Here is a 17,644-nt window from a genome sequence, read left to right on the forward strand (position 1 = left end):
TAATTATGTAAACAATATAATAACATAACGAGCAATGTCAGGAGAAGCACAAATGCAGACGCAACTTTTTGTCACTGTGCAAAATGTCCATGTGCGCGCCGCCCCCTTGTGGTTTAACACAGGTACAGCAAGCGTGTGACAATTTTCAATAAAAATAAAAAGCAACAGATATTCATACAAATGTACCTAAGATCCTAAAACACTTTGTGGTGTACATTCAGGAACATTCATGTTGCGTGTGAAAAAAACAACAACAACAAAGCAATAACAAATAAAAGAAAATGAAATAAAAAAATTAAATTAACATATTCACAAGAGGTGTGTATGAAGCCTATTTCCATACAGTATCATATGTTACAACTTATTACTAGGGTCTAGCAGAGTCCAGTGGTGCAGGGTCAGTTATAGCTTCTCCTTCGAAGGGATCCAGATGTAGGGGCCTGCGTTTTCCTCTATGACCTGTTTACACTGATTATAAATTTCTTCTAAAGTGTCACCTTGAACCAGCGCTGTGAACAAAGAAAAATATTACAGATTATGTGCACTCAAAAAAGATGGAATAAACAGTAACAGTTAACTGGGTTGAATATTTAGACTGTTCAAAGTTCACATTTTAAATCCAAGAGCAGAAAGACAAAAAGACTGACATTTGAACTGGAAAACTGATACAAAGATCACATTTCAGAGCAGATTTGTACAGATTTAAACAACAGAGACAGCCGTTTTTATGCAGAATAAGACAGGATATTTTATTGTTTGTGGAGGAAACTTAGCCAGGCTGGAGCCACCTAGTGTCTCCGCTCAATTTCATTTCTTTCCAGCAACTAGGTCAGGAATCGGAATACATTAGATGGCTTGCAAGAACCCCAGAAGTGCAAGTCCGGGTACCAGCCAATCAGAGAAGAGCCATATAGAGCCATCGAGGAGTTAAAGCCGGAACAAAGAGAATGTTTGGTGAATTTCATCAAGGGGAAAGACATTATTGCCCTTCTTCCCACGGGATTTGGGAAAAGCTTAATATAGGCGAGTTTCATTGTTGACAAAAGCGTGCCTTGCATGCTGGGAATTATTTTGGTCGGCGGCAATAAACACTAATTCAACATGACGGATGGAGCGAGAAAGCACGTAAAGGGTATTAATTACGGTTATTTATCCACTCTAACAGCAGAGGACCGAAGACGATTTGACCAGAAATTGGTCATAAGCATCGATGGAGCCAAATCACACTTTTCAACCCCTACAAAGGGTGGACCAAACTAAATTTCTGGTCGGAATCACCAAGTACCTGGACAAATATTCACTTTGGCGATATCCACAATTACTTGGTGGAAACTCCTGGGCCATTCACAGCGGAAAAGATGAAAGCCTCCAAGAGTCTCGATGCGTTGTTGAACTTGTTGGAGTCCACGGTTTGTTAGGATCTTCTACGTTTGCTCTGCGGATGTTTGAAAGCCATTTAATTCGCCATTAGTGATTCTTTTCACTCGGAATACGAAAAAGACATTTTCCTTCTTCCGTGCTTCTATTTGTGCATCCGATAATGCAGCAGGAATTTACCATTATTGGGGATAAATACGCGAGGTTACGTGTTTCTTGCCTCCGACCAAAATATTTCCCAGCATGCAACGCGGGCTTTTAATAACAATGATGTCAGCTGAAACTCGCCTATACCAGTTAGCCGTGTTAGCGGCGCATTACACACGTCACAACCAAATAGCAGCGATTGGTTAAATAAATAAAAGTACCCGCCTACCGTCGAGTGAACAAATCTAATGCTGTGAGGTCAGATGGTTTCCACAAAGTGAAACTGGCTGATGAATCAAGCTAGAGGAAACTATGGTACTTTAAAAAATTGCCTTCTTATTTGTAATTATTGTTTAGAAAATACTTCTGTCCTCTACGCTGTATGAAAATGTGACTTGAGCAAAATGTATTCATTTATTTATGGTTCATTTGAATAGGGAAAGCTACAACAAACATAGATTAACAATTAAGTAATCTAATGCAGGTATCACAGTTTTATAGCCTAGGCTAATTGGCCAGTCCTCAGAAGGGCTGGTAAAACTTCAGATTTCACTAAAAAGTAGAGGAAGTTATCTTAGAGATAAACTGTATAAGCTGCTCTTGAGGTCAAAATAAGTCCACTATGTTTTATCTGCAGCTAATCAAGAAGCATTTCCCTCTCATTTAATGTCTCTCTCTCTTCTAAATTTTATGATAATTATTTATGTTTTGTTTGTATTGTGATTTTAATGTATTTCTTATTCTGTAAATCAATTACTGTAAAGCAATTACTTTGTGTATGAACTGTACTAGACAAATAAACTCGCCTTGCCTTGCCATTTTATTGTTCAGTAATCAGGAAGTACTCGTTCGCATTCTAGGTGTTGTTAGCTTTATTGTCATGACAAAACTCTGCTCTGATATATCTAGTATCTACCCGTCTATCTAAAAGGGCACCAGGTTTGACATGTTTCCTGTGGTGTCTTTTTTTTCAGTTTCATTTTGCTTTAATATCAGTTCTGTTTCTGTTGTGCCGTGTAAAATCCAGGCAGCGGGACTGTTTAATCAATAAACGCGCGTGTGTGTGTGAGACTGCTGCGTGGGGTCACATATGAGCACACACACATACACACACGGTCGGCTTTGATTAAAAATACCTGTGAAGAATTCTCCAAACTCCTGCTCCAACTTCAGCGCTCGGTCAAACGTCTTCTTGGCTTGTTCCTCTGTCAGTCTCTTATTCATGTCCCTTTGAAAAACATCGTACAAATGTTATTAAATTGTAAGTGTTTCATTAATTCTAGATTTCACTGTTGTTCACTGAATGGCATAAACATAGAAAGACCTTCCTTATTTCTGTCTTTGAGGGTTTTCCCTGACAACACCTGTCCTGTCTGTGGCTTTTTCTTTAACACCTTTCTTTAATTTTTTCATCTTTGCACTGTTTCTCCTCATGACCTCTTATATATAGCTGTATTTTGTTTTTACTTGTACATTTACATAAAATGATGCCTTATCTGACACTAGTCTCTTGCTATTTTTGCTACTTATTTTGCTTATCATTTGCATTTATATTTTTGCTCTGTGTTATTAGAAAACATTGTGATGTGTGAGCTACTATGTCCAAATAATTTCAGTTGTGGATCAGTAAAGTTTATCTAAGTCTCAAGTCTAGCAAATTCAGTGTGCTGCTTTTTTAAATTCACAGTTACACTTCTATGTTCCCTAAAAATGTCATGCAGAGCAGTGACAGTGTTATGAACCAAGTTACACCCTTAGACTGTGAAAAGAAGTGGACTAAGTGAGTGTGGCGTCACCCAAAGTGTTCGTCTCCTCAGTTAAAAATGTGCCACTTAATGGAAGCCGGTTACGTTTGTACCCCTCTGAACCTCGAATGCACCCTGAGTCAGTTTGGTCTGCACCGGGGCCTGAGTTATAGCGGCTAATTTGGAGCGGAAATCTGGAATTTGGAATTCCAAGTGTGAGAATCATAGCAACCAAAGAGCCAGTCAGGAGCAAGAGTGTAAGAGTGTTGTAGGTAATGCCCCTTCTCGCCCACAGCTTAGCAATGTTGTCAATCAAGCCTGTTGTAAAGCTAGTTGGGGCAAACAAGGCTCCTAATTGGTCATTTATTGATGCTTATATCTTGATTTAGGGACGAAATAGCAAATTACAGAGAAAGGGGTGACAGTTTTTCCAATCAGAAGTGAATCCGAGTCGATGGAGCAGAACTGTGCCCATGCTCATTTATATTTGGTGTCCATTTACGTGTCATTTGTCTGTGCTTTAAGGTTGTATGAGCCTAAAAGACAAGATAAAAATGTGAGCAATACTTACATTAATGAATCTACAGATCTGGGTTTGATGAAGATGGCCACAGGATACAGTTGTGCTACTTGCAGCCGCTTGATGGCGTTTCCAGAGACATCGAGAATACAGTGTTTACCCTGAAACAGAAAGTAAAAGTCTGTTAATAAAAAAATATTCAAAATTCTCAAGACAAAAGGCAAAACTTGTGAAAAATAATGCAAATTCAGTGAAGAAACTGGAATTATCCTCAGAATATCACAAAATATTTAAAAAAATCAAGGTGGTTTAAGTCGATCATAAACTCAGACACATGTGAGTGACATCAGAGCCCAATTGATTTACATTTTTTGTTTATACCAAGATTATGATACACACTAATCTTTATATTTTTGGATGAAGTCAAACTCCTAATGCTTAGGTTTCTCTGAATGGACAAACAGTTTTTCAATTTATCTACAGATTAAAAATTTGAGGCTAGAAATTAGTCAGAATAAATAATGGTCACTCCAAATATCAAAGAAAAAGTAAAGCCTCAATGGTGTATTTGAGGCAGAAAACTACATCAGTAAAAGTAAACTGGTCCTGACACATTTGACTAGAGCGGCAGAGTCTCACCCTCTCGGCCACGTATCTGACAGACTGCACGCTGGTGCCGTACAGATTGTCATTGTACTGTCCCGCCTCGATGAACTTGTGCTCTTGGATGTCCTTCTCCATCTGCTCTCGTGACATCACAAAGTGGTAGTCGCGCCCGTCCACTTCATAATCCCGCTTTGGTCGAGTCGTATCTGTGAATGATCAGAATTATTTCATTAAAATGCAGGTACAATAAATACACAGCAGTGACTACAAAAGCCAGTATGGGAGAAAAAACATTTTAAACAAAATTAAAAGTATGTCTTTATAAAACTGTATATATGTACAGTTTGAATATTCAAAATTAATTTGGGCAAATTAATGAGGTTAAGGGAGCAAAATCCTAATGGGAAATACTGTAAAAACAAGTCCAGAAATGCCATTGATTAAAGGTGTTAAATTGGCAAATAATGTTTGCAGAGAACTCTCACTTCGTCTGTCACGGCATGAAAATTATTATGTCCCTGGTCTATAATTAATGTGTAATTACGCTGTTTGCATTTCAGCAGACAGTGATTATTGTTTTATGTACCTAAGATAAATAAGAGCAAATTTAATTAACAAACATGAGCATTGTAAGGATGGACAGTCAGTTCAGTGCAAACAGCTATAAAAGTGCTCTATTGGTTTGAGCTTTTTAAAGTCAGAATTGTTTATCTGTTACTAAAGGTTACCATGGCAATAATTCCTCCATCTTAATTTATACTTCATTATTGAAAACTATAACTGAGCATAACTTCACTGTTGTTGAAGTTTTACTTATATTTGTAAAAGCAAATTGGGATACAGTTAATTCAACTCACCTTGCTGCCCTGAACTGTTAGCAGCTACACACGGTTTTAAAGGTAAAGATGTGGAAATTAAAGCATGCAAAAATATAAAGAAGACAAACAATAAATAAAATTGAATAAGCAATTAAAAGAAGGGTTTAACTGTAAGGACAAAACACAGCCCCACTGTGTAACCTTTTTAGCCAAAAATGTTTTGTTTAGGATTTTTTTTGTATGTACTTATAAAATGTTGAAAAACCTTCCCTTACTTTGAGAAGGCTTGCATCTCCACAAACCTGACTCTGATTTGGTCCTCTTCCTGCTGTTCCTTTTGCTATTATACTCCACAGTATGACATAAACCTCTAACTTCTTTGTATTTCTTTGGAATCATGCAGATAACATGCCACCCCCGGAAAAGTTACACAATGTTGCTTTAATGATGACAAAGGTTACATACATTTTTGTAGAAGATTACAGTTTCACAAAGGACAACACCCATCACATCCGTGTCCACACACACAGCACGGGGCTCTGGGGAATACTTACGTGGGACACAGGAACCAAACTTTTCTGGAAACTCTGAGATGAGATCGTCATTGATTCGGTCCTTCATCGGTCCCAGGATGATCACAGGTCGGGCGTAACTAACTGGAAGAAAATGGTAAAAAATAAATTGTACAGATGTGTTCCACTGTGTCTTAAAATCATTGTAATCCTATTTTGATGATCATAATTTGCACTATACAGGCTCTAAAACACAAATGCCAAATCTAGAAGGCTTCAGTCTCCATTACTGGGTTAAAAATGTGTTTAAAATCTCAATCTCCAATAGAAATAATGGTTAAATTAAGCATATTACTCTATTTTCTGATCTATTTTATGTTTCCTAAAAGATTGAACAACTTACTTTCTTGCCTCATGACAGATTCATACGAAAGAATGACATCTTCTTGACTCCCTGCATAACACCATGGACAAAATTAGTATTTAAGTAAAGTCCAAAGAGTAACACAAAATAACACAAAGACCATGCATCTGTCAGATCACATGCAGGGCAGCACATGTACTTGTTGTAAGCTTATTATTATCATATGTCTGTCACTTCATGGTGTAAGTAACAACTTTTTCAGGACAAAAAGGTATTTCATTGTGATTTTTTGTGTTTTTGTTTTACTCGCTTATGTTAAAGGTGCACTATGTAACTTTTCTGGTGGATGGACTGTCGCCTGACTTGTTTCCATAGAGATTTTATTGATTTGTCTGGAAAATTCCACAATAAAACATGAACTTATCATACATACGAGCGTTTTTATTGCTCAGAGATGCCTTGATAAACATGCAAGCTTACTGTGAGTGAACTCGCCTCTCAACAGGTCTGACCTGTACCTTGGCCTGATGTTTATCACTATCTGCTTGAAAATAAATATGTTTAACACTACACTGCTGAACTTTCTAGGCAAAGCAATAATGTTTCCATGGAGAAGGACAGGTAGTGGACCCTCCTCCAAAAAAGCTACATAGCCACCCTTAAATATGTATCTTTTTGGTAAACCTATATTTTGTGTTTAACAAAAAATAATAAAAATACAATATTATGAATAGTAAGTTCATGCACCACATTAGAAACCAGAAACAAGGCTGAAAAAATAAAACATGCAGCATCGCAAGAAAAGACTTAAACCAAATAAAACTGCAAAGACAAGATGTTTATTTTAAAGAATCATTCCTCGACCGACTTACTGAATGTCTTTGTGCCATACCCATCATCACCTAATCCCAGGATGTCCTGAAGTCCAGAGGAGGAGAGAAGCACAGAGGCAACACAGGCAGAAGTAAGAAGCGGTCAGAAAGAGCTGTGTGCCATTGGAGTGTCCTGATACTGAGTGGCCACCAGGGGGAGCCACACATAGCGTGTTGAAACTGGGTTGCAGCCTGTGACCAATGAGGTATAATGAAGGCTAAAGAGATGGTGGGTTCTGTCACCGTGGCAATTGCAGCAGCCATCTTGTGAGAGGAGGAAGAGCATAAATCTAATTGAAAATAATATTAAATCAGGGCTGGATGTATATCTGAATTACGAAATTAAAATTCAACCTAAAACACTACACTGATCTCTATATCTCTAGCTGAATTAAAGTTTATGTTTGTGAAAATACCAAATATGGAAACAACTATTAATCATTATTCTGTTGACTTCACAACTATTACTAAAAAATATGCATTTATTAACAAAGATAAAGTAGTAAGATGGTAGAACATTGGCATTAGATAAAGTACAAATATAAAAAACCAAATGATCGGTGTATTAAAGAGAAAATTATAATTCAGTCCGGCTTCCTATGAGAAATTGGGACAAATTCACAATTTCAAACAAAATATTATATCTTTTGAATGAGAAAAAATCCTCAAAATGTTGCATGTAATGAGAACTTGAAACCCATGAATTAGTTTTCATGAGCACTTGAGTATATTTCTACACTCACATCATGGCTGCTGGGACTGTACATTGATTACTATAGGTTACCACGGTGATAATCTCTCTAGCCTTTATTAATACCTCAATGACAGTTAGATTAAGTGTGATGTCACTTCCAGGTCCAAGGCACATGAACTGATTGAAATAACATGTTTACAATTTCCTCTTTTATTTAGCAAAAACACAAAAAGAATTGCAGTTGTTTCGTGCAAAAAAGTTTTTTTTAATGTGACAGAAAGTGTACGAGGTTGAGGTAAGAAGCTAAGATAGGATATATTATGGAAAATAAGAGAGAGATGCAAAACTCCACTACAGGATAAGCTTGTATTTTTGAGTATTCTGAGTCTAAATTTTGCTTTGTCTTGTCAGAAAGTCTGTTTTTCAGACTTGGCAGCACAGATGAATAGAAAAACTCTGCCAGGTTTTTAGAGAGTCCCACTGTTAGTAATCCTATGTTACATACTTGGTTCAATTTGTGGTTAAATATACATTTTTGAAGGGTATTTTTCTCTTGTTTGATGAAAAAGGAACAAAAACAAAGCTAGATTTAAATAGGTAGATAAGTAGGTAATTTGTAACATGTATTGTCTGTATTTTAATTGCTATGGGCCCCATTTATAAGCCAAGGACAGCTTCGAGGGTGTCCCATTTACACACATTTTACTCTATATTTTCACATTTTGTAATAAATTTGTAAAAAAAAACAAAAAACTGTGAAGTTGCTGGCTTGACCCGGAAGTGACATCATCCCTTAATAAACCCATGAAAACACCTCACTCAGACTCAACAACTTCAGTTTGGCCTCCCTCCAGTTGACAAGTCAGCATCATACACTCACTGAAAATGGCCGAGATCCCAGAAAAGAAGGAAGATACAAAAGACGATCGAAAAACAGAAGAGGAGTGGTGTATGTTGAGTGTGTATTTGTGCCCTGCTCTGCCCTGTGCGTGTGCAGTGTCTTTGTCTGTATCTTACTTACTGTCAGAATCACTCCCATCCTGATCACTGTCCTTGTTCTTGTAGAATGGGAACTTTCGTGTGAAGATGAAATTCTTTTTACGTTTATCATTTAGTGGCTGTGAAGGGAGAGAAAGCATGGAGCAAACCAGTGGATCACGGTCATGCAGACAAAACACCCACGTGCAAACTGTAGGATGTCAAGAAGTCTGTATAAAGTCAATTTTTCCATCTAAAAATGTATCAATCAAGCTGTTAACTGTGCAATATTACTAGTGTATGATTTTCTGTTTTATTATTCACATATTATTAGACATATATCTTATGATCATAGTTTTTAAAGCCCAGGTAGTTTTGACCACTTAAAGGTGCACTCAGTCACCTGCTTGTTTCTATGGATAGGTCATATGTCCGCTTGGAATGTTTCACATTAAACAGCTCTTCCTTACATTTATTCAATTACAGGTGGTTTTATAGCTCAAAAATACCTAGAAAACAGGCATTCTGACTGTGAGTGTTGTTGCTTCTTCACAGATCTGACCTGTAACCTGGTCTGCTAATGGTTTGGAATGTGAAACCGAAGCATTTTTCATGTTGATCAAGCACAAATATACCTACTGTTTTACATGCAGAGATGGGCGATATAGCGATAAAAACCCAGTCCCCATCTTATTCTTTAGAAAATATGCTGTTTGGAGGAATGTACAGTTTTATTTGCAGGCTGAGCAAATCAGACAATGAAATAAAAATGTCACTAACAAATATGAGATTCAGTGCGATAAGCAATCAGTCCAAAATGTGGAGACACTGGCATGGCTGTCTTTTAAAATCATAAATGCTTTGTTTTGCAATGTCACTGTCCTTGTCTGCTCTAAAAATAGAATTTGGTTAGGGTTAGAGTTAGGTTATAAAGAAACTGAACTGAACTGGACTGATATCAGCAGATCAGGATACAGTAATTCCATTCCTCCTTTTGGTCAGATGGTCATGCTGTGAGTGAGTGACAGGCAGATTTAACCAATCACAGTGAAGTGTGAACTCCGAAGAGCCACAGAGGACTTGAGTTCACTTTTACAGACAATATAAATAAACAAACTATAAAATAATTATAAACTGTCTTGTTTATAAAATGTTCTATACAAATAAAGCTGGATTGGACATGTGTGGTGGATATTATAATAGTTCTTCTTCTTGACATCCCACAGTTGCAACACTGGCAGAAAATTAAAAGCAAAGTGACAGTTTTCATGCAATACGTTCATGCAGAGAAAAGGGAGATGAGATCTAAATTAAACTGATTTAAAAATGAACATTTGAAGAATTGCAATAGATGCAATGTTTGTTTATTTATTCTTTTGCAATATATGAAACAAAGTGAAATGATGATGTGGTACTGATACATTTTAAAGTAAGAGAAATGCATGCATATTAGGTGGAAACATAATGTTACTCAAATAAGCTTTATATGTGAGAAAAGTAAATGATGTGATGGTGTGACTGATGCCTTCTACTCAGTTCATATCTATCGGGAGTCAAGTTAAAGTGGTTTTGAAGTTTACTACAAGCATCTAGTACTGGTGTCAACATTAATACATTCTCATTAAGTTCCTTCCATATAATCTAGTTAGTGTGGTACTTTAAGTGGCACTTTAGACCCTCATGAACCCACTTACCCCTTTTGAATCGAATGAGCCCGGCTTGGCGTTGAATTTCACAGTCTTTAGTCGTGCCCGCTCTTTCCTCTCCACCCTGCCAAGAAAAAGTACACCATTAACCTCAGCAATGACATTTAGTGGAGGCTTTTCTTATATTAGGGACAATAGATCAACTAATATGGGTTTTTTCATGGCTAATGTTGATACGATTGTTTTGAATCCAGAGAAACTGATGATGTTTAAGCTCTGCCAATATTTTAAGGCTGATAAGGCAGATTTTGATTATTTTGCCTAAGTTATGCGATTTGAATTTACTAAAAACTCACTCACAGCCCTTTTTACCACAATTTTGCAAGAAAGTTGTGTTGTCACATTTAGTGCAGTTATTTCTTTGCATTTTAGTGTTCAAATAAAGCTTTCTGTGTATTCTTTAGGTACCAAGGTGGCTAAAACAAAATACTGGCCTGTGATGGAGATGTAAGGGAGATAGTCAATACACTAAGAAAGGCAAATATGTAATATATCTTATGATCAGGGGTTTTAAACGCCGGGAATTTTTATTTACTTCTTAATTTCTTAAAGGTGCACTATGTAACTTTTCTGGTGAAGGGTCTGCTACCATGGAGCCACCTTTGTGTCCATGGAAACAGCAATTTCCATGGACACCAGTTGACAATTCTGACTGATTGATTGAATATGTTTCACAGCTCATGCATTTTGGTCAGACTCTGGTGGACACTGTCTTATCTTCCTGAAGGGAGGAGCTAACTACAATGAAACTACTCTGAAACTACCACACCTACTTGTTTACAGTTTCTGTTCGTTAGCTAGGTCTATTGAACTGGACTAAGTCGGGACTGTGCCTGAGTCACATTAGCATAATCATTCAGGCCCCTGGTAGGTGCTTTCACACCTCTGGCATCAAAAATGGATTGTCTTTCCCAACAAAAATATATTTGTTAGGAGAGACAATCCATCTTTGAACTGAAATGGAGGGCTCATACATCATCTCTGTCCTATTTACAACTCCATCCTCAGACCTAAATCAAAACAAAGAAAATAATAGTGACAGCTGATTCATGCTCAAAGATGCGAAAGCACCAATCACCTGCCTGAATGATTATGCTAATAAGAGACACAGCTAATATGAGGCACAGTTCTTACATAGTTCAGTTCAATAGCCCTAGCTAATAAACAGAAACTGTAAACAAGTAGGTGTGTTAGTTTTTGTGAAGTGAGCTCCTCCCTTCAGGCAGATATAAGGCAGTGTGCAAAACATATTCAATCAAAAAAATATTTGTCCAGTTCACAGAAATTATTTTCTCTTTTCCTATGGATTCCATATTCCACAATATGGCATTAAGGGTCTCTTATGCACAGATCTGACCTGTAATTTGGCCTGGTGGCATTGTCTCCTTGTCTCCATGGAGATAAGTTACAGGCCATACTATGAAATATTTCAGGCAAAGCAATATCTTCATGGACAAAATGGTGGCAGACAGTCTTCCAGAAAAAAAAGTTAGTGAGATAGTTGATGCGCTAAGAAGGGCAAATATCATCCCGATATATCAGCAAACCAATACTGTACCGATAATTAAAAAGCACAGTCATTTGTGTAGTTTGTTATGAGTAATGACATTCACCACAGCCAGACTGAGGTTGGTATTTTTTATATTTTAATAATATTAATGATTGGTTACAAAATTCTATGTTTAAAATATACAACAGTCCTACTTAGATCATTCTGAACCAAATGGATATAAATGAGTGAAGTTTAGCAAAGCGAGTTAACATATTGCTCATGTTAAGAGTTATAACTTTTTCCTTTTATTACTATTTTTAGTTTTTAGCCCCTAACACTGTTCCCTCATCTTTAGCTTGAATAATTGTGATCATGCATGTTTGAGTAATCCTGTATTGTTCTGCATTTGAAGCTTGAGTGCTGTGAAAATTCCAATTTCACCTATCCCCTATCCCCGCAGAGCTGTAATTACTTAAGATTATTCAAAGGAGTCATACTTATCCAAAATTACTCAATGCCATGAGTTCATGAGAGCTTTTCACAACTTTCAGAAAACACAGCAGAGATTCTCAAATAAACGTAAACGTTGGGGTGTGTTAAACTGACCTCCTCTTGCTGGGGATGACGCCCATCTCCTCGCTGTCTCCGTGTGGTGTGACGCGCCGGGCCTGCCACCACTCGTCATCAGAGGCGTTGATCACGTGGAGGATGTCTCCATACCTGAAGCTTAGGCCTTGACTAGGCAGCCCACTGTCTTTGGCCTTCTCATAGTCAAACAAGGCCCTGTTCAGAGAGGAAGATTAGCAATATTATTAGAGATAGTACAGAGGATAAGCAAATCAAATCATATCTACTGTCAACAGCTATTCTGGTTAAACTTGAGTGCAGCTATTTAAACTCATTTATAATCTGGCACTAGCACTGACAAATGATTGTCTGCAGATGCTGGAGTTAGCTAATAAGAATTTAGCTCACAGATTTATGAGGTTTAAAACAAGTGGATTTCAGCATTGGATCTGGCAACCCAAGTTTTGAATAATCATCTTGAGAACCAAAACCTCAAATTATAACATGAACAACTTGGCCATCATGTCCAAAGTTTTAGTAAGTAAGAATAAATCAGGATTACAATTATTATCTATAAAAGCAATATTTGATTGCACCTGGTATCTGAGAACAACACAGTAAGTCAAGTTTATGAAATTTACGTATGTGTAACTTTTCAGGTGGAAGGTCCGTCAAGTGATTGTCTCCAAGAAGATATTATTGCTTTGGCTGGAATGTTTCACAGTATGATGTTAAATCTTTCTATCATTTATCATGGAGACCAAACCAGGCCAAGTTATGGGTCAGATCTGTAGAGAGGCGACCCCACAGTCAGACTGCCTGATTTTCTAGGATTTTTTGAGCTATAAAACCACCTGTAATTGAATAAATGGGTGTAAGGTAGAACTGTTTAAGATCAAACTGTGGAACATTCAAAGCAGAGCAAATGACATTTAGGTGAAACAAGCAGGTGATGGACCCACAACCAAAAAGTTACATAGTGCACCTTTAATAAATATTTGAATAATTGTCTTTATTTTACTGTGCATTCCTATAAATAAAAAGCCTTTAGTTTGTCGAGAGGTCAGAGAAAAGTGTTATTGGGTGGTCCATAGGGGATGCTATAAAAAGCTCCCACCCTGATTCACACTGCTCATATGTGCTTGTACGGAGCTTTTTTCCATTCAATTCCAATTAGGATAACAGAACCCCATTCTAACTTTAGACATAATTAGAATCACGTGAGGTGTAAATTTACATCTAGAATGGATTTAGCCTGAACACTGGGAACTAGGTTAAAATCCAAACTGGCCTGACCTCACGTAGAGAGACCTCTTCTGATTGGTCCTGAGCGATCCAGACCCCGAGCTCATACTGTGATTCATCATCTGTTCCCGCAGGTCGTGGATCTTGGCCTCGAAGCGTCCATATTCTGCAAGAGAAGAAGTACACGGATCAACAAAGGCAGGCTGGTGTGGAGTAATGCTCCAATGCATGCTGGGAAGGAGGGGCACAACAACAAGTAATATATCTCTCTGAAAAATCAAATAAAACAAAATAATATATACAGTTGTTTTTTCTTTCTATTGATCTTAGAATAAAATATAATAAAAATATCACAGGCAATAAACTGTATAAGTCCTATTTTTCCCTAGTGAATTCTGAAAAAGTTAGAATACTGTCGATTAGGGTTGGAAAAAGTTTTGTTACGCAGATACAAATTGATACTAAAACTAGTACGCAGTATTTGAAGTAATGAAGCTTCAAGTAATTAAGTAATGTGAAGTAGAAAGTGAAAAAAACTCTCCTGAATAGTTTTAAAACATTTAATATTAGCCTTTTCCTTAGTATCAGAGTTGAATTCAGAACCTTTTCTCTGTAGTTTTTACAAAGTACTGGTGAAGTCTGTATTCTGTAGTCCAAGCTATTAAATCCCAGGTATAAGTAGATTAAAGACAGGATAATATCTTCTTCCAATTGCACCAACTCACATTACAAATCTGATTCAACTGCGATATACTGTGCAGCCCAACTTTCTTCCTAGACTGGAATACAATAAAAATGCCATGTCCACTCTTCAGTTCTCAGAAAGTTGTAAGATGCAATTATTATAACAATACTGAAATATAAGGGAGAAAAAGCCTATTAACACCTGATATGCTTGCGTTTTTTTGTGATTTCTTTTTAGACAATACCCTAACTTTTCTAGAACTTGTATGCCAAATAAGGGTCTATATTACACTTTTTTAAACATACCTGGAGTTGTGTTTTGTTTCATTCACACACAAACCCTGCATATTTACGCTGAGTTCTTCTCTCAAACATAAAACACTATGTTCCACCCTGTGATGTCATGTAGTAATACATGAAGTGCACCATTGTGTTTTTAAACTCCATGCACATTCACTTCAGCCCTGGAATTGACAAAAAGTAAAAGGTAGCTGTGAAAACTACCACTTCATGACATCACAAGGGGGTACAGAGAATTTTGAGCTTTGGGATATAGACAAACTAATAATAAAGGAATACTCAAACATGTGTGAATGAAGCAAATCACAACACAAGTCAATTTGTGTAATATAGAACTTTTAAGTCTAATATTATTTAGTAGTTTTCACATTTGTCTTAATTTACATTGTCTTCCTGACCCAGTAGTCCCCATGCGCTGATGTTATGACTTTGAATGAATAGTTCTTGGCACAGTAAGACCATGTCAGGATGTGCAGGTCTGTTACAGTGTTGACAAGTCTGCTCCCCTGACAGTGCACTCAACATGAGCAGAGCAGCCCTGATAACTAACAGTAATGTTTTCTTCTGTCATGAGACTAACAAGGTTTCACTTCCACTGCAGCTGCACAGAGTAGCAGATATAAGCAGAACATTGCACAAATCTCTACAGTAGCAATGATGAGGACATTGTTACTCAAAATACATTTCAAGTAATTTTTGGTGGCTTTTTGGTGCCATTGGCTCCATCCTTGGTCAATCAGAAAGTTTTTTACAGCCAAAAACACAAACCGATCCAATCATCTTTTAGAAAGACAGTTAACTTAATGTGTCCCATAATCAATCAACAAAATGAAGTACAGAGAACATGAATCAAACATATAAGTTAGCTGCACATTAGATTTAACTAAGTAATCATCAAAAGTCAATGTTGAAATGGAGCATACATACCAGCCTGCATGTTGAGCTATGACCTCTCCTCTGGCTTTCTGTCCTATCTCACTGTGTGCTTAGCTAAGGCTTTCTCTGTTTGCTACAGTCCAATAGTGTGAGTGCTGAGTGCAAAGGAGCAGAGAGCACCTCTCTCTCCCCTGTGACTGTGGCCATAAGAAGCACAGCACAGAGGCGGAGCCTAGAGTCGACCAGTGAACCAAACAGAAGACGGTCTATGCAGTATAAACACTTTAGTATTTAGATACGCTTTATTTCATGGTACTTAACTTACTAATAAAATTCTACTTTTGCCCTTTAAAGATATATTTTATCAACACAACAAGACTAATTTACTTTTTAAAAATCTGTAAAAGACACAATTTAAATAATAAAGAAGTCAGTGATTAAAATATTTTCTGAAAACATCATGCTTTCCAGACATCAGAGAAGACACTGGGGACACGGCCTGGGTAGAAGGGCAGGGGTAAAGTCGGGAAAGTGCAGTGAAGACAGGTGCAGTGAGGGCAGGTGCAGTGAGGGCAGATGCAGTGAGGGCAGGTGCATGAGGACAGTTGCAGGTCATGTGGTGAAGGGAACATGACACTGTCTGACAGCATTCACTCAGAGCTCCCAGAGCCTGAAGTGAATGAGCGAACGCTCAGAGCCACAGGAGCCAGGCACAAACCTGGAGCTGGAGATGCAGCGCGCCGCGGAGAGCAAAGAGCAAGTTCTGATGGTGAGAAGAGAGAGACATTAGTCCCACAGCAGGGCCCAGAGTCTGATACGACACACAGGGAAATGAGCTAATCAAACGGACAAGTGTGACTGAACCACTGATGAAGAGAAGTCTGAGTCAGGCCCAAACTCAGAGAAGACTTTGATGTCCCAGAGCGGAGCTCGCCAACACAAACCGCCTCTTATTTTAATCCAGTCACAAAGACAAACGCCACGTCACATCACCAGTGTATAGAACATGAAATTTTGTGTGCTTCATAAACAAAATGCAAACTTTATTCTGTTTATGCTCCTTGCTCTGTGCCTTGTGTTTGACTTTGAAGTGACCCTGAACAGGCCTGTTTCGGTGGTGACTCATTCCAGTGAGTGGACATTGGGAGGTGAGCACCTCTTTGACAGTGCGATCCCTGACCGTGACTCCAGTGTGCACAGCCGTCAGCCTCTTGAGGCTCTGCTCACTTTAATGAGAGGAGACGTGACCAGTCAGAGCTGTCTCATCCGCTGCATGTTCACAACACCACAGTCACTCACTCTGTACTGAGTTTGGACTGGGGGCTGACTGGAACATGCCGTTGTTAGGACAACTACTGTTGAACTTTGTGTGAATTACAAGGTCTGTCCAGGAGTCCCTCTTTTATAAAGTCGCAGTGTGTGTTTGTGTGTGTCTCACCCTCTGGTCTGTACTGGGCGATGATAGTGACCACCTGCCCTGCTCCTTTGAGAGCTGCTGCTGCCTGCTCATGAGTGGCTCCTCGCAGATCAATGCCATTCACCTGGAAATAAAACACAACAGTTTTACAACTCCTCCTGCTATATGCACATAACTAGAATAAAGAAAAGAAAATACATCTTCTTTTCATTTTGATTGTGGGCTGCAAAAACAGAGTAACTGAGGCCTGAGGTACTGAGGAACTTGATCCTTTTTTATCTTTAAATTTGGTAAATTTACAATGAATGGCAAACATCTGAAGTACTTTTTCCATTATTATATATAATCATGGTGACAGGACAGAAATATCATGATGACTGGAATACCAACAACTCATTGGATTTGCATTCCCGTTTCCACATTAATTTAAAAGTGAACCCTGTTCACAGCCAGAATGCCTATTTTTCTAGATATGGTATTTTTGAGCAATAATAGCAGCTGTAATTGAATAAATGTAATTTAATTTAGTCAAGAATCCAAGTATTGAATGAGTTTCACATCTTTCAGTCAAATGAACCATAAAACTTCATTTTGTATTTGCTCATCTGTGCAGATTTCCTCATGAGAATATGTTTAATTTGACCACTCAGTTGACACAGTTATTTTTACGTTTGGTTGAGTTGTTGTGGAGAGGACAACAGAGCAGAGGCAGCCAACCAAACAC

The 17,644-nt window shown here is 37.8% G+C and overlaps 1 protein-coding gene across 2 annotated transcripts in view; it reads right to left on the reverse strand.

Moving 5' to 3' along the window:
* dlg2 (discs, large homolog 2 (Drosophila)) overlaps positions 1-17,644 on the reverse strand; it is a 140,079-nt gene continuing 122,435 nt past the window's right edge. The window contains exons 13-23 of one of the 2 annotated variants that reach the window (XM_055148468.1): positions 16,942-17,044; positions 13,695-13,809; positions 12,438-12,614; positions 10,328-10,403; positions 8,677-8,773; positions 6,129-6,179; positions 5,768-5,869; positions 4,429-4,601; positions 3,841-3,950; positions 2,661-2,752; positions 1-509 (exon numbers count right to left, since the gene is read on the reverse strand). In XM_055148468.1, the coding sequence (XP_055004443.1) occupies positions 403-509; positions 2,661-2,752; positions 3,841-3,950; positions 4,429-4,601; positions 5,768-5,869; positions 6,129-6,179; positions 8,677-8,773; positions 10,328-10,403; positions 12,438-12,614; positions 13,695-13,809; positions 16,942-17,044 (1,203 nt within the window). In that variant the 3' untranslated portion in view covers positions 1-402. Of the gene's footprint in view, positions 510-2,660; positions 2,753-3,840; positions 3,951-4,428; positions 4,602-5,767; positions 5,870-6,128; positions 6,180-8,676; positions 8,774-10,327; positions 10,404-12,437; positions 12,615-13,694; positions 13,810-15,554; positions 15,695-16,941; positions 17,045-17,644 lie in introns of those variants that run through there. The other variant, XM_055148470.1, reaches the window with a different exon arrangement.

Source organism: Boleophthalmus pectinirostris, unplaced genomic scaffold (genome assembly GCF_026225935.1).
Source record: "Boleophthalmus pectinirostris isolate CB_2022bp ecotype Guang Dong unplaced genomic scaffold, ASM2622593v1 HiC_scaffold_12, whole genome shotgun sequence".
Classification (NCBI taxonomy): domain Eukaryota; kingdom Metazoa; phylum Chordata; class Actinopteri; order Gobiiformes; family Gobiidae; genus Boleophthalmus; species Boleophthalmus pectinirostris.